The sequence below is a fragment of the Panthera pardus genome, unplaced genomic scaffold (assembly GCF_024362965.1).
Source record: "Panthera pardus isolate Hobbes unplaced genomic scaffold, ASM2436296v1 HiC_scaffold_10, whole genome shotgun sequence".
Lineage (NCBI taxonomy): Eukaryota > Metazoa > Chordata > Mammalia > Carnivora > Felidae > Panthera > Panthera pardus.
This window is the reverse complement of record NW_026526655.1, coordinates 95407868-95431388: the sequence shown is the minus strand read 5'-3', so window position 1 is coordinate 95431388 and position 23521 is coordinate 95407868. Positions and strand designations below refer to the sequence as shown.

Sequence of the window (23521 nt, the reverse complement as noted above, 5' to 3'; positions counted from 1 at the left end):
GGCCCGAATAGGGCACCAAATAGGATCTACCTGATCAGGATCGAAACTGTGCCTTTGTACCGTACTCACATTTTGCTGCATGGTGTGAGTGAAAGTGAGAGTTACAGGAAAGGAGTCTTAATCACGTGCTCCATATTTTCTGAGTTGAAGTATGCAAATGAGTGCCGAGGTGCCTCTTTCACTCATGGTAGCTAGAACAGGAAGATCACCGGGTACCCTGGCATAGCTTCTCTGCGCTGGTGCCCGAGGAGAGGCCACCTGGTGGTTCCTGAGAGATTCAACTCCTCTCTCTCTGGACACTGCTAATGAGAGCTGGCCACACTTACGTAATACGGGGGCTTTCTCCCCTTTCCTGGCCTAGCCCCCTGAGGAGGCGCCCACTTTCTTGCTCACCTCTCCAGCAGCATGCTCAAATCTTTGCCAGAGCACATACTAATGACTTTGTAAGCTCAATTTACAGATGCACACGACTACCCCATGTTGATAGGGCTCTGCCCTCCACTTGGGTTTTTGCTGACATTCAGTAGAATACCCTTCCATCTCCTCCCCACCTTGTAAAACAGGCTTCCTGTTTTTGAACTTGGTCCAGACTGGAACAGCCCTGCTACACCTGTTAACATAGTCAGACACACATTTCCTCCTCTGTATTTGTGCAGCTTTTGTCGCCTAGCCAGATTTCCCCTCTCAGCTTACAGATCTGGAATCATAACATAAGATATTGAACCAGCAAATGAAGAAAAAAGGAAGTTTGCATTTTGGAGCCAATTGAGTGAAAACGTGGCTTCTGGTTTGTTTCACTGTGTTTGGCCACGACCACTCTACTAACTTTCCCCCTTCTTCACAGCAGAATGGAAATGAGGAAAGGAAATCAGCTGACGCAGGAGCCAGAGTGAGAGCGACGTGCCCACAAACCCAGCCTGCACCATGAACTTGTGTCTCCCTTCTGCGCTTTAAGAGCCAAGGGCAGGTGAAGTTGCTGGAGAGCAATGGCTTTCTTTACTCCGTGGAAGTTGTCCTCTCAGAAGCTGGGCTTTTTCCTTGTGACTTTTGGCTTTATCTGGGGTATGATGCTCCTGCATTTCACCATCCAGCAGCGAACTCAGCCTGAGAGCAGCTCCATGCTGCGTGAGCAGATCTTGGACCTCAGCAAGAGGTACATCAAGGCGCTGGCAGAAGAAAACCGGAATGTGGTGGATGGGCCATACGCCGGTGTCATGACAGCTTACGGTAAGCGCGGTGCTTCTGGGGTTTCTCGGTGGGATGTGGCTTTGCCTCAAAGTGACTCCAGAGGCTCGCAGCCTTGGTTTTATCATGGATTGAGTGCCTCCCTTGCCACTGCCTTCGTGGCAGGGAGTTGCACACAGAGGGACACTTTTAGAAAGTTAAAGCCATGTCCTTGGGGAGACTGAGTTCTTGTGCACACTAACACTCAGTCCCAGGACCAGTGGGGGCAGAGCAGTAGCACTCGGTTGTATGTCCAGCTAGCTCCCTTTCCCGCAGCACATTTCTGGATTGCACGATCTCATCCGGGAGTATGATCAGGGAATGTAGAAAAATATTCTTGTTATCTTTCCCTAAACAAAACTTAATTAAGGCTGTGTGGTGGTAAGGTACAGAGGGTGGGGAGGAATGCAGGGTGGAAGGAGGACTAGGGGAGGAGGGTGAGGTAAGGACAGGGCGGGGGGGCTGGGGGGGATGAGAAACTCAGAGTCCAACGTGTGCCTCCCTCTGGCTAGTATGTAGGACACTTGGTCTTATGTGCTGGCTAATAGCTTTAGTCTTCAGCTTCTTCAGTGTTGCCTGCTCTTGTTTCTTGCCCTTGCCTCTCATTGCCCTTATTTCGAAAGAAGTCTTTTTGTACACGTTGCTTTTTTTTGTTGCGTACCTAAAAACTCTTTTAGAAATGAGGTTGAGGGGAAAAAAATACATACAGAATAGTATTTATTTTTCTCTTGGCAAAAGTTGTGCTTAATATAGAAAACTTTGGAAGCTGTAGACATTCAAAAGAGAAACCCAAGAATAAAGAAAATCACATATAAACCTACTCTAGGAACTAACCACAATTAACATGTCACTGTATATTTTTCTGATATTTTATGTATATGTACAAAAACGTGTATATGGGTATATGCAAAATACTTGAAAAAGCATACATACACAATACAAACAAAAATTGTAGATGAAATTTGGATCGTAGGACGTCGTGGGGAGCCTATCTCCCAGCTCTCCTATGATCACCAAGGATGAGAATGGACTTACTCCATAGAAGATGTCCTGTCATTCTTGCTCATTGACAAGTCTAGTCACTGAATGCAGACTTTAATGGCCTCAGGGTTTGGGACCCAGAGGTGTAATATAAATGAGATGCAAGAATGGATTTGGCTGAGGTGGAAAGGTTTGCTGTTATACATTGTGACACCGCAGTTACGGACTCTAAAGTATATGAAGTTCAAATGGTGATTTCCTGAAAATGTATAGCAGCATTTTGAAGCTTGAATTCAAACACAGGAAGTCATACTTAATTTGACATAATTTGTTTTTCTTTTTGAAAGGATCCAGGAAATGTGGTTACTTTTAAATTTCAGCTATATGTTTTGGTAAGGAGAAAATGGTTGCTTTTAATGTATAATGTGGAAATTTCTTTTTCAGTGCCTACTGAACACTGTCAGTAGTGCCTACTATTGGAATAATCACGCTGTCTGCTTTTAATCTGTTGGATTTGGCAATGTCAATAGGCATGGGCTCTCAATATGCCTGAATAAATGCCACCTTTTTTTGATCTGATGGATAAAAAATGAGACTCCATTTTGAGAGTCCGCACTGAAAAACAACTAGGTAGTTTTTCAGAGTGGATTTTTAAATAAATCATGGACTTCAGTCTTCTGTATTTCCCAAATATTGTAGGTAAGCCATCAGAACGAATAAATAAAGCAAATCGTCACCATTAGTGTCACTCATGTGTAACAAGTAAATATAACAAGTAAAATAGACGCCTCTTTCAGGTTTCTGGTTCGGTACATTCCGTGTTAAATATTTTGGGGAATAGGGGAGTAGTTCCTTTGTAATTTCCTCCTTCTGTTTATCTCAGTCTGTCACACTTTTTCCGTGGGAAAGAAGAAAACCCATAAATGATAAATTTATAGAATTAAAATTTTCCTAGTTGTTTTGAATGTTTTTATTTCTTGTTTGCTGCTGAACATCTTCCTAGGCTAGGCTTCCTTGGCTTTCCAAAGGGTAGTGATCTGGTCTTAGCTTCCTCGGTTTTCTAAAGGGTAGTGATCTGGTCTTAGCTTTCAACCTCACAGACCTCATGTGTTGTAGAAAGTTACCAGAACCCCAGAGTAGTCTGTTAGAACTTCAGCCCCACATTATATGCTTATAAACGTAGGAGTTTGGAGCGCAAAGATACTACAAAAATTGATTCCAATTTCCTTTCACAGATAAACCTTAGCAAAGTAATTTTTCTTTTTCTCAAAAACAACAAAGAAACAAACAAACAGCCCCTGCCGGCAAATGCAACACACGCTGCTGTTTTTCTCTTTTCATCTCATCAGCTAGGCATGTCAATCAAAGTGTTCTTTGGAGCTGAGTTTGTGGAATTTCACTGGACTGTGCCTGTGCGCTTGAGGCATTGGATCATCATGTGGCAAAATCCCACTAAAACAGTTTGTCACCTGGGCACTTGTGGCATGTGGAGCTAGATAATTCTTTGTTGTGGGGATTGTTCGTTCATGCAGGATGTTGAGCAGCATCTCGGGTGGCCCTACCCACTAGATGCCAGTAGCACCCCCCTGGTTGTAACCACCAAAAATGTGTGTAGACATGGGGGGCAAAATTGCCTCCCTCCCCACCTTGGAGAATCACTGCACTAAGAGTGAAACAGCAAACACTAACAGCATCTTATGGAAGTTTTCAAGCAGATACCTGGTTCCTGTCACTTAAAATTGGACAGCTTGGCTTTCTCCATTTCTCAGTTCTGGGCACCAACAACTGGGATTGAGCAAGGCGATATAGTCCAGGGCCAGTCATAGAAAGCTGGAGAGCCATTCTGCTGATGTGTGCTTCCCCTGGAATCTATCAGTACCAGTTGTGGGCACATCAACAGCCAGGCAGCTCTGGTGGTTGATGTCAGAAGATGATGCCGGGACGCCTGGGTGGCTCAGTCAGTTAAGCGTGTGACTCTTCATTTTGGCCCAGGTCATGATCTCACGGTTCATGACTTGGAGCCCCCCATAGGGTTCTGCACTGACAGCGTGGAGCCTGTTTGCTATTCTCTCTCTCTCCTCTCTCTGCCCTTCCCTTGCTCGCTCCTTGTTTGTCTGTCTGTCTCCCTCTCTTTCTCTCTAAAAATAAATAAATAAACTTAAAAAAAACACACATAAAAAAAGATGCAGGGACTGCAGGATGTTCAGTGGTTTAGTTGGATTGGTGGAATGGGGATGAAGACGCATGAGACATGGGTTTGCAGTCTCTTTTTCGGCCACAGATGGAGCCCATGTACAGAGCGCTGGCTAGATGTCTGCTCTGAGAGAATGAAGAACTGATCCTTTATGGCTGGGATCTGTGCCCACTACGAAGTAATCCCATTAATAGACCAGAAAAGAAAACCACCCTCTTCCTCCCATCCCCATATTGGCATCATCAGAGGCTCTCAGTATGCTACAAACGTGTCTTCAGTAGCCCTGGAAGGTATTTGAGGAATCGTAATAGCTAACTTTAGATTATTACTGATTTTTTAGAAACCCTGGCTTGAGGTCCTAGAGCTGAAGAGTTCAGCAAACTATTCCCTGTGGGTCAAATTCGGACTTCTGTCAGTTTGAGTAAATCAACTTTTATTGAAACAGAACCACTCCCAATTATTGATAACAACTGTAGTAACAGAGAAACAGGGTAAAACAGGATTTATTTTACGGGACACCTAAAACCTGCTGACTCCATCTTTCAGTAGTCCCCATAATTCAGTCTGAAACACTCATTGGAGTGCCCCTCCTTGACTCCACAGTTTCCCAGGACTTCTGGGATCTAAGCTATGGGCACCGCGGGTCATAGCATCCTGTTCTTATTTGTAAAGCCTTTGGAATCCTCCTTGTCTCTTGGTTTGTCGTCTAGGGATCTTTGCATTACAATGGCAGAGTTGAGTAGTTGCCACAGGGACTGTAAAGCCTAAAAGGTTTACTGTCTGCTCCTTTACCAAAAATGTTTTTTCTTTCTTTTTTTTTTTAAAGTTTATTTATTTTGTGAGAGAGGGAGTAGGGGAGGAGCAGAGAGAGAGGAGTGGGAAAATCCTAAGCAGGCTCCTCACCACAAACACAGAGCCCAACTCAAGGCTCAAACCCAAGAACCATGAGACGACAACCCAAGCCAAAGCCAAGAGTCAGTCCAACTGACTGAGCCACCCAGGTGCTCCCCCTCCCAAATGTTTGTTAAGCCCTGATCTATCCCCAGGGGAGTCTATCTAAGGGATTTTGTTTGGTATGCTAAGACTCTTTCATCTCTGCGTTTGAATTCACTGAAGACATCCTTATAAGATGTACGTCAACATGTCTTATTTCTCTGTCCTCTGAAAATGCTTCTGAGTGGCAGGTATGAGGTTAGTGGTTAGGGGGAGCCAGCCAGTTTGGCTTTGCCACATCCTGGCTGCATGGCCAGGGCCCTAGGGACCCAGACTACTTTGAGAGTGAGTATCCGTTCCTATCTCACCGTGTGATTGTACTGTGTGAACAAGGTGCTGCATGTCAGGGGGTGTTAGTTTGATTAGTCCTCAAACGATAGCAGGACTTTCAAACATCTCATCCCCCATCCTTGTTCTGACTTGAAAAGAGACTTCTCAACTTCTTTTGGGGTTTGGTAATTCAGAAGTAGTGCCTGGAACACGTCCCGGGTAGCCCGTGTAGAACAGTTGGAACATTCGTCTGTGCGGGATGGAGGGCGTTTCTCGTGTGCTCGTCTGTCAGTCCATTCTTGGGGGAATGTGCACAGCCAGGGCCTTCTGTGCAGCCTGAACTGCCTCTCCCAGGCCCGTGTGGCAGGGCCATGCCTGTCGCGGGGATTGTGTCATGAATTCTGTTACCCACCCTAGTCAATGCCCTTCTTATTTCTGAGGTGAATTGATCTCTGTCTCTGGTGGCCTGACCCAAATTCTGATGCTCAGTGATCACCTCTTAGCTATGACACAGGCCCGATCCACCTATGTTCTCTAAGTTAACAGGAATAGAACCTGGGGCAGTGAGAGACTGCCTCCCTTTGTGGCCCATCCATATCTTATTCACGCTGACCTTTCTCGCCTGTTTGCTGCTCTGGATGCCGGGACATGGCTCTGGACTGGTCACCAGCTTTTCTGCCACCCCCTTCCCCTATGCCCAGTATTCTGTTTCCCTGCTGCTGGCTTCCCTGCTTGATCTCCTGCTCTGCCTTAGCTCCTGTCTCCTGGTCCCCCCTGACTTCTTGAGCCTCTGCTGTCCCCTCGATTGGCTGTTAGCCTTCAAGCCTAGCGCTTTGGGGAATGACTGTGCCCTTCACAGATATATAGCAGTGCTGTATAAGTTTTGTGCATACAGCTAGGAAAAGATGAACAAGGTCCTTGCTCTCATGGAGGCTGTGCTCATTATGGAAGGGAGAAACACTAACTGACATAACCATCAGATAGTAATAAATTCCAGGAAGAAAAATGACACAGGGATATGTGATTCTATTATTTTTTTAATGTTTGTTTATTTTTGAGAGAGTGAGGTAGAGAATGAGCAGGGGAGGGGCAGAGATGGAGAGGGAGAGAGAATCCCAAGCAGGCTCTGAGCTTTCAGCACAGAGCCCAGCATGGGGCTCAGTCCCACGAACCGTGAGATCATGACCTGAGCCGAAATCAAGAGTTGGATGCTTAACCGACTGAGTCACCCAGGCGCCCTGGGATATGTGATTTTTAAAAAAAAGCACTTGAGGAGCTACTTGGAATGAGAAGGTCAAAGAAGGCCTCTCTTGGGAGGTGTCTGTTAGCCCTACTGACACCAGAGGTTGCCGGGTAGGGTGCAGAGGTGGGGCAGAGCTCAGTTGAGGCAGAACAAGTGAGGCAGACGGCAGGGTGTGTGCCTAAGGCCTGCATGCACCCTCTAGGGACCCAACGGACTTGCTGTAGCTGAACGAAGTAAGCCAGGAACCATGTGGAAGGTGGGCCCTGTGGGCTGTGGACCTCAGTGTGATGGGAGAGGGAGGGAGGTGAAGGGGGATGGATGTTCTTGTGAGTGAGCCTGGTCTGCCCCTTCTTGGGGGCTTTGACCCTACACTGTTATCCACTGTTACCTCCACCATGGGAAGGGAGGTAAGTAGAAAGGAAGTGCTTCCTGTTACCTTAACGAGGTGGGGCTTGCATACCGCAAGCCCTGGAGAAACATGGTAGGGTTTTTGGTTGCAGATCAAGGTGCAGTGGAGCAGTAACTCCTTTGGGCTTTAGGTGGCCCTCATTGACCTGGGGATTCCCATTTCTGAGATGTTAACATCACTTGGGGTTCTGCTCATAGTCTAACGGGAGACCCCCACGGTGATGCCAGTGTGGCTGCCTGAAGTAGCTCATAAAAGGTAGCCCCTGCCCTGTATTGCAGACCGGGGTAACGTTTGGAGAGTTAGAAGAGTCTTTACATGTGTTTCATTCCACCTCTGCTATGAAAAAGAAGATGAAGAAAACTTAGGTTGGATTTCACTGGAGATAAAAAAGCCTGTGGGGACACCTGGGTGGCTCGGTCAGTTAAGCATCTGACTTCGGCTCAGGTCATGATCTCACGGTTCGTGGGCTCTGTGCTGACAGCTCGGAGCCTGAGGCCTGCTTCAGATTCTGTGTCTCCCTCGCTCTCTGCCCCTCCCCGACATGCGCTGTCTCTCTCTGTCAGATATAAATAAACATTAAAAAGAAAAATTTTAAAAAGCCTGTGAATGGTGTTTTAAAATTTTACTTATTTGCTTTTTCCTTTTTGCCTCTGTTCCTATAAATAGGATCAAGGGCCTGTTGTGTTGGAGGGCTGGGGTGATGGGGAACACCACCACTGTCGAAGCAACGATGCTCACCCTTGAGGGAAACACACTGATTTGGAGGGACACTGGTAGGCAGAAAAAAAAAAAAAAAGAGCTGGGCTGTTTGGTGTGTCTGAGGAGGACGTGATTACAGGGATGTGGCTGGTGTGATTAAAGAAAGGCCTTTTCTGCTTTAAAAAGCTTAGGACCTAAACCAGGGCTCTCTGGGCTTGGGGCTTCTCCAGGGGTGTGTGGTGGCTGTCCCCCCACGTGGCTCTCCCCTCCAGGCTCCCCGCCTCTGCAGAGCCAGGCCCGGTTTCCAAGCACGGCCAGCGAGGCCCCACGTCTGAGGAGCGCCTCAGGGGTGACAGTCAGAGCGTGTGTCTCCGGAAGGGACTGGAGCCTCTTCTGCTCCCCTGGTTGATGAGGCCTGTTGTTTCCTGCTTCACTGTTGCTTCAAGTCCCAGCTTGAGGAGAGAATGTGCATGGTGGGGTGTGCCTCTTGGACTCAGGGTGTCCTGGGCCCTGAAATGAGGTTGCTCCCCTTGCCTGGCGGCCTGTCACAATGGCGTGCCAGTGTGGCCACCCTCAAGAACTGTTGACCCTTCCCCATCTGCCTAGAAGCCACAGCTGTCTTCTGGGACCGGCTGCGTGGTGGTGGCTGAGCGATGCTGGTCCCTGAGAATCTGCCTTTGCTCTTCCATATGTGTGCCTTCCCTCCCCCCATAGCTCCTCCTCTCCTTCTGTTCTTTCTCTCTTTCATTCTCAGTCTTCTTAACGCCTAAATCTCCTATCGGCACATATTCATTGGATTTGTTCATCGTCTCTCTCCCCCACATAGCATGCAAGCCCCCAGAGGGCAGGGGTTTTTGTCTCTCTTGTTCCTGCTGTAGCCCAGGGCTTAGTGCATACCTGGCACTTTCTAGTAGCCAAAAGTGATTAGCAGCAGCCCCCTTGTCCTCACTCTACCTGTGTGGAACAGTTACAGCTGGGGCTAATTTGAAAGTAGTGTTTTTAGTAAGACTGGGAAACAGAAAGAGATTGCCTGTGGACTGTCTGTCCAGGTGGCTCCAAGTAGCTGTTATGCATGATTCTGACCTGGGGGCAAGTGTTTATTCTGGAAGGTAGTTAGAGAGCGTTTATAGGTGGCTATAGAAGGATTCCTTGCCAGGTGTGTGATCTTGGGCAGGACACTGATGTAGTGCTTTGTTTGTTTGTTTTTTAATTTTTAATGCTTGTTTATTTTTGAGAGAAGAAGGAGACAGAGTGTGATCAGGGGTGGGGCAGAGAGAGAGAGGGAGACATAGAATCTGAAGCAGGGTCCAGGCTCTGAGCTGTCAGCACAGAGCCTGATGCGGGGCTCCAACCTACAAACTGCCAGATCATGACCTGAGCTGAAGTCGGATGCTTAACTGACTGAGCCACCCAGGCGCCCCGGTAAATGAGGTTTTAAAAGCCTGCTTCCTCTTTTTAAAAATAGAGATATAATAATATCACTTACTTCATAGGCTTGTTGTAAGGATTACATGTTACAAAGCTTATTTAAACGCTTAGATTAGTGAAATGCATTCGGCATGGTGAATTATCACTAACCTTGGCCTGCATGTACCTACATCTGTTACCACCCAACCAAAATTCTTCATGTGAACCGGACACTGTTTCTGTGTTTGAACACAGGGCTTCAGGAATGTGTTCCTGTAGCTGTCCTCGGCATTTACAGGGGATGACCTGAGCAGAAGTAAGCTCTCCCCAAGAGGGAGGAAGGCAGGCTTGCCACTACTCTCCTTCACAAGACTGGGCGATGCTTGTCTGCTAGAATCACCAGGCAGGCCTGCCTTGGCAGCACCCTTGCTGGGTCCCATGCTGGCCAGGCTCGAGGACAGCTGCCCTGGTCTCCAGACACATGCTGTTTGGCTCCTCCCTGGATCCCTTTTTAAAGCGTGTTCGCTCCACAGAGTGACTTGGGCATTTTGGAAGTGGGAGATGTGATGGTCGTTACCCTGTTCAAAAGAGAAGGCTTTCCCTTGTGGGCTGTGAGATAAGCTGGATTTGGTGAGCTCACTTTGTCTCTGAAGAAGGCATTGCTGTGGGTCCTGTTCCTGGTACAGGAGGTGAGGGAGAGGGAGTAGTGGGCTGTGGCTGCCCTTCCTTGACAGGGAGGTGTGGGCCCACAGGTCAGATTGGGACCCTCCATAGCAGTGGGCTTGACCTCCCAGAGCCCAAGTTCATTTCTCTTCTGTAAAAAGGGCTGAAATGCTTGACTCCTATTATGTGCAGCTGGCTAGGTGTCAGGAAAATTGACACAACAGCCCAAGAGTTCCATTCTGGATATCTGTAGATTCCATAAAGCACTTGATATTGTCAACAGGCCTAGATAAGATCTTTTCTCAGATTCCGCTGCCTAGAAAGTTCCTTGAAATACTAGTGACACCCCCTGTAGCACCTCAGGAATAACATTTGCTTCTGGTATGCACTGGACTCAAAGCTTAAAGTGTGTCCTTGCAGCCTAACCCGGAGAGAGCAGTAGTCAGCAATACTGAGCATCTGAGACATGGTGTGGGTGCCTGTGACAGCTACGGGAAGAGGGCATGTTTGTGACTTTAAGTACAGGTGGGTTACCCACCAGGTGGCTTTAAGAATTCAAATGGGAGGGGCTCCTGGGTGGCTCAGTAGGTTAAGCTTCAGACTTTGGCTCAGGTCATGATCTCTCCGTTCATGGGTTTGAGCCCTGCATCAGGCTCTGAGCCTGGAGCCTGCTTCAGATTCTCTGTCTCCCTCTGTCTCTGCCCCTCCCCCACTCACACTCTGTGTCTCTCTCTGCCTCTCAAAAATGAAAAAATGTTAAAAAATAAAAATAAAAAAGAATTCAAATAGAAGGCAGTGAGGGTCAGTCAATGAAATGTTTCCGGAGGTGTCTTCTTACCTGACATCAGGTCTTGGGGCCACTATCTTTGAGTTGTAAGGGTAGAACTCACTGCACTATATGTATTTTCAAATAGCTTTTTTTTTTTTTTTATGCCTTCATGATTGTCAGAGTACAGTGAATATTCATATAAAACTGAGGGCACGTAGACTGGAGGTAATGAAAAACCTTGGACTCTTTTCGGCACTTAACCTGGGTAGGCTTGTTTTCTCTCCTAATGTGAAAGAAGAAAAGTTCATTTTCAGCTTATGCAGCTGTTTGAGTCACCATTTCCAAACGATTCAGCACAAGATAGAAGATGCTGTCAATAAAACACACAAGGGCAAGGATGATCCAAGCCCATTTTTTTAAATGTTTGTTTATTTTTGAAACCGAGAGAACATGAGCAGGGGAGGGGCAGAGAAAGAGGGACAGAGGATCTGAAGCAGGCTGTTCATCGACAGCAGCGAGCCCCAACGCAGGTCTGAAACTCGCCAACTGCTAACCGAGAGATCATCACCTGAGCCAAAGTCAGACACTCAGCTGACTGAGCCATCCAGGTGCCCTTACCATTCTTAGAAATAAAGAAGAATATAATGTAAAATACTTCTCACCTCCAAATCCAGATAAATTTTGATTTCCCTCCTGTCCTTTTTTAAAATGTGGAGAGATACGTGCACATCTGCTCATTTCCAAAAAAAAATTGGAATACTTTATGTGCAGCTTTTAAAACTCTTCTTTGTTGTATTTCCTTATGCCATCAGGTATTTTTAATGGCCATACATGTGTTTTTCATCCATCCATTCAAAAAATAATCAGTGAGCTCCTGATGTTAATAGCCAGTGGTGATAAACAGAGATGACAAGACACCTGCTCTACCCTCCCTGAGTTCCAGTCCAGTGATTTATTCTCTTATGAATGGATGGACATAGATAACTTAATTTTTTTCTTGGGCATTTGGGTAGTGTCCCGATGTGTCTATAATAAACAACACTACAGGGTCCTTGTATGTGATGAATGGACTGTATTTTGCGTATTACTAAAACTGTATTATCTTTCTGTGGAAAGGTCATTTTAAAATTAAAAATACATAACTGATGAAAGTTGACATTCCTGGCAGTGAGTGGAAATGAGAGGTTGGGGCTAATTCTTTTTTCATTAGCACCTTCCTTTCTCATTAGCGCCCTGTCTTTGCTAGTTTCTCCCAAGCAGCAAGTGAAGCCGTTTCTTGTTGGCACTCTGCCTCTCAGGGCAGCCTTGGTGAAGAGGGACTTGGATTAGGAGCAAGCACAGATGCAAATTATTTTTTGAAGTTCATATGTAAATCCTTGTTCATTGCACAGTTGGTTCTGTGTCAGCGAATCATGGTGGCCACACCTTAAACATAGCCAATCGTGGCTGTGCCCAGAGTCCTTGATTCGTGGGGTTCTATAGATTCTGATGGAGTGCCTTGAGGACAGAGCCTGGAGGACAGCAGGCTGGAGAACCACTGCTTTGGAAGCATGAGCCAAGGGAACGGAGTAGGATAGCATCGGCCCCAAGTGCTGCCTTTCTTGATCATTCCTCAATTACTGATTGCCTGGGTGATCTGGGCAGTCGGGGTTTGCTGTCCTGTCTCAACAGCTTTAGCCAATAGACCTATATACTGATAGACCTTCTTCCTACCAGTAGGACTCCCTTTCTACTGAAATCCCATCTCCTTGGGCTCCAGCTCAGGCAGCAAGTCTAGCTGACAGTGCAATCTCCTTGGCTGTCCTGTTCAGGAATGTGGTAGCATCTTCCAGCTCCTACTCACCCCCTAAAGTCATGGCTTTCTGAATGTGAAAACTTAAAGAAGCTGTCAGGGCACCTGTTCTGAGATTTTTGTCGATCTTGCCCTTGATAAAAGCACTTCTGGCATGATAGAAAGCAAAGCTTACTTTCCCCAGAAGGACATTTTATATGTTTCCAATTGCTTTGATCTCATCTTTATCATGTACAGTAAGTTTTAGGAATACAGAATTGCGGTAGTGATGTTGGGATTAAATTTTTATGGCTAAGGCTTTGAAGCACAAACAAAATTTTAAAAGCCTTTTAGTAATTGAAAATTGTAATCCTGCTGAGGACACATTTTACTGCTATAATAACTGTAAAACACAATGATAAATATAAAAATGTTACACTAGAATTTGGAGGAATATATTTGCCCTAATTTCTTTGCTAAGCTCTGTAGAAATTATTCTTGGGTGAACAGTCTTATTGGATAAATGGATTATCATTAAGACTAAAACACAAAATGTTCTAGTATTAATTTAAAATTGCAATAAGACTTGTATTTTTTGCAGGTTTAACTGTAAAATGCAAAGGTGAGAAATAATTTCATCACCTACAGAGGTATAATTTCTTTAGCTTTATTGGTGGGAAGACCATAGTCCACTTACTTGTTGGTTCATTCATTCATTTGTTCATTTACTTATGTAACACACACATAACTGAGGACTATCATGTGCCAGTTGGTAAGGATACAAAGATGGGCTTGAAGCCCTGTGTGTTTTATTGACACTGTTTTTTATCTTGTGTCCAGCTATCTTAAAATAGTGACTCAAATAGCTGCTTGTTGAAAATGACCTTCTTTCATATTGAGAAAGAAGACATCCCTGTCCAGGTAAAGTGCCTAGAGAGTCCAACTTTTCTGATTGCTTTATATTCCATTTTCATTTCAAGGCTGCAGGTTTGGAAATGGAGACTCTTGATTATTTTTGGTGTTGGGGAGTTGCTCACGGAAGAGTGGCATCAGTGAATCTTGAGGATGGTTGGCATATGATTTAACAAAAACACATGGCAGAAGCCCAGAGGTTAGTCCCGAGAAGTGTGTTCAGAAGCAGCAGGTCAGAGATGCTTGCTTGCTGGCAGGTCCATAGTGGTTCTTCAGAGGCAGTGTGGCATGGTAGGGAAGAGCTGTTGGGTCTGGAACCAGACTGTTTGAGACTGAACCCGCAAGCTGCAGTCACCTGGAACAAATTACTTAACTTTTCTGCTCTGTTTTATCATCTATGAAGTGGAGATGGTAACAGTGATACATTCCTCATACTCTCATGGCAGGACTGCATGTGTTAATCCGGGAGAAGTGCTGAGGACAGTAGCTGACATACAGAAAGAGCTCAATCGATGGCAGGGCAGTGGCAGTGGTGGTGGTGGTGGTACAGGGTCGTAGTTGTGATAGTGACCGTCGGCATCCTTCTCATCATCGTGACTTCCTTTAGTTGTACCATGTCACACAGTCAAAATGGTCACTCTCTGGTAGGTGGCGTCAACAAGAGATGGTAGGTCACCCTTATTGGGGACTGTATTTTAGGAATCAAGAAAGACTATCTTCTTTTTATTTTGACTTTTTATTATTTTTTTTAAGTATAGTTGATGCATGATGTTACGTTAGTTTCAGGTCTATGACTTAGTGGTTTAATGAGCTTATTCGTTATGCTATGTGCACCGCTAGTGTACCTACCATCTGTCCCATCACGTTGCTGTTACAATATCATTGACTCTATTCCTTATGCTGTGCCTCTTATTCCTGTGACTTACACGTTCCATATGTGGAAGCCTGTGCCTCCCACTTCCCTTCACCCATTTTGCCCATACCTCACCCTCTCCTCTGTGGCAGGTATCTGTTCTTTGTGTTTATAGGTCTGATTCTGCAATTTTGTTTTTCTTTTTTCAGATTCCACTTATGAGTGGAACTATATGGTATTTGTCTTTCTTAGTCTAACTTATTTCATTTAGCATAATACCCTCTAGGTCCATCCATGCTGTCTCAAATGGCATGATCTCATCCTTTGTTATGGCTGTGTAATATTCCTGTATGTGTGTGTTTGTGTGTATGTGTGTACCACATCCTTACCCATTTGTCTATTGATGGGCACTTAGATTGCTTCATAATTTGGTTACTGTAAATAATGCTGCAATAAACATAGGGGTGCATATATTTTTTGAATTAGTGTTTTCGTATTCTTTGGGTAAAAACTAGTAGTGTGATTACTGGATCATAGGGTAGTTCTATTTTTAAGTTTTTGAGGAACCTCCATACTGTTTTCTAGAGGGGTGAAGCAGTTTGCATTCTTAGCAGTAGTGCACGAATATTACTTTTTCTCCACATCCTTGCCAACACTTACTGTTTGTTGTGTTTTTCATTTTAGCCATTTTGACAGGTGTGAGGTGATGATACCTCATTGTGGTTTTGATGTACATTTCCCTGATGATGAGCTATGTTGAGCATCTTCTCATGTGTTTGTTGGCCACATGCATGTCTTCTTCAGAGAAATGTCCATTCGTGTCTTCTGCCCATTTTTTATTTGGCTTATTTGCTTTTTTGTGTTGAGTTGTGTAAGTTCTTTATATGTTTTGGAGATTAACCTCTTATTGGATATATCATTTGCAAATATCTTCTCCCATTCAGTAGGTTGTCTTTTTGTTTTGTGGATGGTTTGTTTCCTTTGCTGTGTGAAAGCATTTTATTTTGATGTAGTTCCAGTAATTCATTTTTGCTTTTCTTTGCCTTGCCTCAGGAGACATATCTAGAAAAATAATACTATGGCCAATGTCAGAGAAATTAATATCTGTGCTCTCTTTCTCTTCCAGGATTTTTATGATTTCAGGTCTCACATTTAGGTCTTTAATCGTTTTGAGTTTATTTTTGTGTACGGTGTTAGAAGGGGATCCACTTTCATCCTTTTATGTGTATCTGTCCAGTTTTCCCAACACAATTTGTTGAAGAGCCTGTCTTTTTCCCATTGAGTATTCTTGCCTCCTTTGTCATAGATTAATTGACCATACGGTCATGGGTTGATTTCTGGGCTCTGCATTCTGTTCCATCAATACGTGTGCCTGTTTCTGTGCCAGTACCATACTGTTTTTAGTACTACAGCTTTGTAGTATATCCTGAAATCTGAAATTGTGATACCTCCAGTTTTGCTCTCCTTTTTCAAGATTGCTTTGGCTATTCAGGGTCTTCTGCAGTTCTGTACAAATATTAGGATTATTTGTTCTAGTTCTGTGAAAAATATTGTCAGTGTTTTGATAGTGACTGCATTAAATCTGTACATTTCTTTGGGTAGTGTAGACCTTTTAACAATATTCTTCCAATCCATGAGCATGGAATATATCTTTCCATTTGTTTGTATAATCTTAATGTTGATGTGACAGTTGTGTAATCTACCTAAGAGGGTGCTCCACCAGTGACTGTCACCAGTAACTTTGGGTTAGGGGGCTCTGTCCAGTAGTCCTTGTTGCCTTTTAACAAAAGGCAAAAAGTTGCAAAAGGTTACCAGCCCTTGAGAGACCATCACCATGGGCTAGGCTTTGGGAAGCCCCTGTAGGGAGGAGGGCCGATTCTTTCATTGTTTTTCCCATTGTATTTGTAGCAATGTCTGCAACGCCTCAGGGGCATCAGTGAATTGAGGTCACACATAATGCAAGTTCAGTGACTGTTCTCATACTTCCATTTCCTCTCTACAAAGGGGCAGTGAGGAAGATGAGGGTTGGGAGAATATGCTTAATTCTGTGGTTCTCAAATGGGAGCAGTTGTTTCCCCCCCTCCCCCTGGGACATTGGCAATGTCCAGAGACATTTTCTGTTGTAACATGAAAGGATTGCTACTGTCATTCACTGGCTAGAAGCCAGACACCCTTCGGTGCACTGGCCAGCCCTCCACAACAACTAATTACCCGGCCCAAAGTGTCAATAGTGTCAAAGCTGAGAAACCCTGATTTAACCTGTTCTAGAGGTTCAGGGCTTCTGTGTCTAGCTAATCTCAATTGCTGGTAGTAGTTAAATACCATTTTTACCTGTGTGGACTCTGGCTGGTGCGAGAGCCTGCAGGCAAAGAGGCTGGAGGTGGAGGCCATTGCTGTCCTTTATCTGAGGGGTGGTTTCTTAACACTGTGGCTGCTTCCTCCTGGTACCATTGCCCCCATCTGCCTTGCTGGCCCCTGGCAATCTTCAGAATTCTGGAAAAGCAGTTGATGCTTTAGGTTCACTGTAAGAGCAGAGCTGGTGGCTGACCCCTGCTGTTTCTGCCAGCTAAGGGTGTGCCAGGGGCAGACTGTGAGTCATGCAGACCGTGGGACTGCAGCTCTTGGAGAGCGAGCTCATGACCCTTTGGATAAAGTGGCAAAGCTCTCTGCATCACTCAGGAAGAGATTTCTTGAGGAAAGATGAGAGCATTTCCCAGAGGAAGGTTTCATTTTTTTGTCTATGTGTATCGCAGGCTGTTACGTAGTGATTATTAAGGACATTTTATACATATTAACTCATTATACCCATGTAACAACCCCAAAGAGGCAAGGGTTCTTACCACTCTTTTACAGGTAAGGAAATAGGAGTAGAGAATGAGGACATAAACTCAGAAACCTTGGCTCCAGAGTCTGGGCCCTTAATCACAATGGTATGGGTGAAAGACACTGAATTTCACACTTGGTTTCTTCTTCTGCCCTTGCGCTTGACTTTTGGCTGGGCCAGTGAGGCAGCCGGGAATTAGGCCAGCCTGACTCAAGTCCCCATTCTGGTTTATTATTTCTATAGCTGTGAGCATGTTATTTCATGTTTTTATCTGTAAAATGAAGTCATTTTACCTCACCTACCTCACGGAGAAGGGGGTTTCTTAGATTTGCGTGTGGCTTGCAATGGGCATTTGGGAAACATTAGTTCCCTTCTGCCCTTCTCGATTATAATGATATTTTTAGCTCTGTTGCTCTAATGTTGTGACCAGCTTCTTCTTACCTGTAGGAAGTATACATGCTGAAGAGCAAAAAAATAGGCCCGCTCTGGTGTTTGTTAGAATGAACCGACGAATCACTCCAGAAGTTAACAGGGTGAACAAGTCTAATGTTCGGTTTGGGGAGGGTGGTGGGGAGACCATGCTTCTGCCCAGCACAGAACACCTAGCTTCCAGGATGAAGGTGTAGGCTTGGTTTCTGCTGGTAATTTTTAATCCGCTCCAGCCATGCCTCCCATCTGTAAACCACTAAGAAACACAAACTTCCATGCTAATGATATACCTTTGCTTCCATTCTGATGACTTTCCTGTCCCCTTGGCAAAATGGGACTGCCCGAGTGCCTCGCGGCTGGGGTTCAACGTCATTTGGCTGTGTTCTGGGGTTGGTGAATTGATCTGGTGTATACTTCTTTCCTGGCCAGGTGAGATTACCTGCTCGGCTCAAGTTCACCCTGTTCCTAGTAGGAGGGGAAGTGGCAACCTTGCGTTTGTCCCTGTTTAGGACTTTGCACATCCTACTACCCACATCATGCACTTCTCCCCTGGACGGCTCCCAATTCGTTAATGAGGCCCGATTCTATTCACATGGGTGGCTGGCCTGTTGTCCTTCTGACTTCCTCACATGTACAAGTCAATATCTTTCTTTAATTATGAGTTTCCAGAGAAGAGAAGCTAAATTAATCTTGTACATGTGGAATACCTTGTGTACAAACTTAGTAAACATTTACGTATACATGAGGATAAAGTGTCTGTAGTTTGTCCAGAGAGAAGTGCAGCATTTAACCCAGTCAGATGTGTAGGAAAGGAATCCAACTCTATTTTTTACTTATGTTTATTTTGAGAGAGTGAGAGCATGAGCAGGGGAGGCGCAGAGAGAGGGAAAGAGAGAATCCCAATCAGTCTCCGTGCTGTCAGCACAGAGCCTGATATGGGTCTCGAACTCATGAACCATGAGGTAGTGAATGAATGACCTGAGTTGAAATCCAGAATTGGACACTTAACCAACAAAGCCATCCAGACTCCCCAAAAGGGAATCAGCTCTTAAATGTAAGCATCGCGAGAAAATAGCCCCAGCATCTGGAACAGTGCCTGGCACGTAGCACTTGTTTCATAAAAATTTCTTGCATGAATGAATCTGGTCTTAATTTAAGTATCTTTCTAAACTTCACTACAGATACCTTTGAGTTACCCAGCATGCCTAGAATCTAGAACTGTAGTTTCTATTATTTCTGTAAGTAACCAACTGAAATAAAGACTTTGCAAAAAAAAAAAAAAAAAAAAAAATTAGGACATACTAGAGTATATAGCACTAAAAATAACAATGAAATTGATAGGATGCTAAGTAACCCAGAGTTTTCTCTATCAACTTAGTAGCTGGAATTAATTTTATGTCACTTACTGCCTTACATGGACTGCAGAACAGACTGATTTGTGCTCTCTGGGCCACTGTCATCTTTAAGGTATGGTTTGTTAAAGGGGCATCTGGGTGGCTCAGTCAGATAGGCATTTGACTTAAGCATTTGACTTCAGCTCAAGTCATGGTCTCACGGTTCGTGAGTTCCAGCTCTGTGTTGGGCTCTGTGCTGACAGCTCGGAGCCTGGAGCCTGCTTTGGATTCTGTGTCTCCCTCTCTCTCTGCCCCTCTCCCCTGCTTGTGCTGTGACTCTCTCAAAAGTAAAATAAACATTAAAAAAATTTAAAAAAAAAACAGATATGGTTTGTTAGGGCAGATGTTTAAGCAGTACTTTTTGATTGTGCCACCCTTTGTTCTTCATGTCAGAGACAGAGAGGTGGTGGGGGGGAGAAGAGAAAGAGTGAGCGAGCGCATGAGCCAGACAAACATACAAGGGCCAAAGAATTTTTCAACTCTTTGCATTTTCTTTCACAGATCTGAAGAAAACACTTGCTGTGCTTTTGGATAATATCTTGCAGCGCATTGGCAAGTTAGAGTCAAAGGTGGACAATCTTGTAATCAATGGCACGGGAACAAACTCGACCAACTCTACCACGGCTGTTCCCAGCTTGGTAGCACTTGAGAAAATTAATGTGGCAGGTAAGAGCAATTGTCCCTGACATGGTGTCAGACCCTGCTTACAACTGGGAAAAGACTAAAGCAGTACAGTGGTTCTTACTGGTATAAATCCCATAAACGTGGTATGGCCCTGGAAAAGCCCATTTTAAATTTATTTTTGATGAACATGTTAAAACACGTTTTAAGTCTCATCATGATGTGTAATATCTGGTGGTTTCTGTGACACATTTCATGAAATGAGCTCCTGGAATTCACATTTAATGAGGAGATTTGTAGCATGGATAAAGATGAAATGAAACAGGTTATCTGGGAAGCTCATGCCGGTTAGAGGTTCTTTCTCCTTCCCATTTTTATCAGTTTCAAAAGTCTGTTCCATATAATAGACTGTCTCCTTCCTGTTGTTAAAGAAGAGCCACCGTTGTAGAAAATGCCTCCTATGTGTATATGGGGAAATGTAAATTCTAGAAATGGCACTTAGGAAATAAATGGCCCTTGCCTGATCTTGGCCTGATTCTGTAGCCACTCATGGACAAAACCCTGCAGTTTCCACTGGGATGCATTTTGTCTAGTCCCTTCTTAAAATTGGATGAGAGAAGAAAAATGGATTAAAAACAATGCCCAAGTCACACACAGCACGTACTGTCCATCGCTTACATCAGATTCCCCATTGCACTGCCTGGGGTTGGCCTCTGGGTCTTTGTGGTTGAGCCAGGACTTGGTCTTCTTAGGGTGACCACTGTCATTTCTTAGAAACCCAGGACAGAGCGAAGAGCTCAAGGTTAGGATGAGGTGCTTTGGGTGAACAGTTGTGAGTTGTCTACACTCGTGGTGGTGGTATCCAAATTCTAGTTAGTGGATAAAATAAGTAGCTGGGTTATTTTTTGGTACTTTGAAAATCTAACTTAGTACTTTCTGGTTTACCTCTACCCCTGACTTGTAGAAGTGCATGGACTTAAGTGGGAGCAATTCTTTTCCTTTCCTACCTCCCAGTGTCAAAACATTTAATTGTTTCACATTATGCAAGCTTGTTGTATTACCTTTCTGTTCTGTTCTGCCCTTTAGCAAGTGTTAAATTACAAAATATATTTCTAATAATCCAAAGTATCCAACCAAACAAAGGTATTAAAAATAACTTTTAATTACAACACAGAGACAGTGTCATCTGGGCCATAAATCCTATCTTCCCTGCAGTTTCCAACAGCTTCTGTAATTAGACAAGAAAACCTCCCACTGTGTTGAGCTGCTTATTAATAAATGGAAGCCATGCCTCTCCGGTCTCTACTCCCCCATTCCTGTCCCCAGTAGGAAATGCTATTGAAGAGGTCCTTTCTGGGTTCATGGCATTCTGCATTATCCTGTTTCCAGACGTGGAGTGGGGTGTTCTGCCTTTAGCTTTGCTGCCTCCCACTGCCTCTGTTCTATGAGGCCCACGTAAACATACCTGTTGTCATTCTCGGCCCTGGTAAGGGATCTTGCTGCCGCTGACTGTCCTGTTTGTGTGCCAGGCTTACAGGGAGACTTCGCTGCCTGGGCTCCAAGCCCCAGGGTACAGAATTGTGGGTAGATGTCCAGGAATGAAATAGGGGAGGGAGGGAGTTGGTGGCTCCTTCTTTCACATGGGGTTCCAGCCCCACGTATGGAGCTAGCTTACTCAAGTAACACAAACCTCTTGAACACATTCTCTAAGTCGTTGGCTCTGAGTGGGTCTCCTTTTGATGTGCCACTAGTTCTGTGTTTACGAATAATTAAAGAACCAAAGTATTTCATGTGTTCTTTTAGAGGGGAGGAGGGAGAAAATTTAGAGTTGTGTCTAATAATTAACCTCACTGTCACTCCTTGGTATATTTTGTGTGTGATACACTTTTGAGATTTTTAATGGACACTTAGGAAAATAATATATATGCATAAAATCACACAAATGGTGATCCTGTAAGTGGAGGTAGCTGTGAAGTCTTCTCACACAGGAAGGTAAATTTTGAAGGTGGGTAGGATTGAGGCATAGGGGCCTCATGGAAGAGTTACAGACTAGAAATGCATCATGACCCAGAAAATAATTGGAAGGAAGGGGAGGAAACTAACATCTAGCAACCTCCCAGTAAATAACCAGTTACTGTTTGGAACTCTTGGAGGCACATGATTGTACTCTGTCTTCTCAACATCTACAAGAAGCTAGTGGTTTCACTGGTTTCGTGGAGTTTAAGTGTTTGGGCAAGGGGGGACCTTTGATAGGGACCTGGAGCCCCCTGAGCTCAGCTTAAGACCTAGCACCATATAGAGTGTGTGCTCCATCTTTCTTATAAATCATCTTGTAAATCATCACAAATGGGTGAGTTTAGAAAAATAGGTCACTATTTTCTTAGAGGTTCCTGGAGAGCTGACAGTTTTCTGGGATATTTAACAACCTGTCTGATAAAAAAAAAAGTTCTCTGTGTCTAATTGTCTGTTTCTTTGACCAACCTTTGCGAAAGCAAGCTTGTCCCTATGTGTGCATGTGCATTCCTCCCTTAGCCACTGTGATGGCCGCAATGGATATAGAAGTGAAAGAAAGAATGGAGGCATCGCACTTTATTTCTCCCAGAGGGTGGTGGGGCCTTTATATTTTGTCAGTCAAACAACATATTTCTAAACTATTTGCCATATCTGTAGATTGTGGTGCCAAAAAGAAGGACAAAAACTTAACTTTATAACCCTTGTTCAGGATAAAAAAAAACATTTATTGCTGCTTTTGCCCTCTCTGATCTGTGGCCATACGGTCTTCATTACCTCTCTTGTCGTAGCAGAAATGGCACTTGAGCTGTGAGAGGGTTCATTTTTATAGGGTTCCAATGCTGACTGAGTGAAGTTTTTCTTTTTCTCTTTTTGCATTAAGACATGTGGTAATTGCTCAGAAATGTTCTCCCTGGTGTGTCTTTACTGCTTACTCTGGTGTCTTATTGCTTGCTGATGTTTCTGATTGCTTACTGTTGTGTCTTATTGCTTGCTGATATATCTTCTGGTTGGCTATAAACTGCTTCTAAATTGGGTACCATAGCAGTTGAAGAAGGGTTCCTTAAATTTATTTTCTTTTTAGGGATAGCTCTGTGTGTGTGTGCGAGTACACGTATGCATGTGTGCACGTGCGCGTGTGCACGCATGCGTGAGTGCTCCCTTTCTCTGTTTAGCTGTGTTCTCTGTACCTTTTATCCAAAATGGCTTTTCTTTCCAAATTTATCACTCCTGGGCTTTTTTATTATGTGCAAGTGATGTTCCCCTAGAGAAGTTTAGCTGGAAATGAACTTGATTGAAATCAAGAATTAGATTGAACTGCATTTTCAAGCTTGGTTTATCTTGTTGAAGATGAAGGTGAATCGAAGAAATGAAAACCCAGATTTAAGAAAAATTCACACCCTTCAACCAATTGCATAGTAAATCAGTTTCTCTAGATATATTCCCTGAAAGAACTTAAATGTTTCTTTGCCAAAATTATCCACTTTCAGAATGACATTTTTGTTTTTGGAAAGACCAATTCCTCTTTTCTCTACTTTTATTATCTTAAATGATGAAGTGGAGGGAATGGCATTGGAACTGGAATAGCATCTTTGCCACGTGCTAACACAGGGAGAAGGTAAAAAAATATGTGACAATGACAATGCTGGCCTTCTGGGGACTGACAGTGTCCACTTAATCTGTTTTGTCCCTAACGTCTTATTCAAAGCCTCCCTGTTGGGAGTGCTCAGTAAATCCCCACATTGATTGGATTATGCTGGAGGGGACGGCATTTGGTTTCACTGCTAAAAGAAGTTTCTCCTTCTGGTTTCTCTTTTCCATTTCTGCTCATGGGGAATTGCTTGGAAGTGGTGCT

General features: G+C 44.3%; 1 protein-coding gene across 6 annotated transcripts in view; it reads left to right on the top strand.

The window, feature by feature from the left end:
• Positions 1-23521, top strand: part of MGAT5 (alpha-1,6-mannosylglycoprotein 6-beta-N-acetylglucosaminyltransferase) — a 342230-nt gene that overhangs the window by 123929 nt on the left and 194780 nt on the right. For 3 of the 6 annotated variants that reach the window (XM_053909465.1, XM_019454368.2, XM_053909455.1), the window contains 2 exons: positions 848-1227; positions 19537-19701. In XM_053909465.1, the coding sequence (XP_053765440.1) occupies positions 987-1227; positions 19537-19701 (406 nt within the window). In that variant the 5' untranslated portion in view covers positions 848-986. Of the gene's footprint in view, positions 1-844; positions 1228-19536; positions 19702-23521 lie in introns of all 6 variants that reach the window. The other 3 variants (XM_019454374.2, XM_019454377.2, XM_053909446.1) reach the window with 1 other exon arrangement.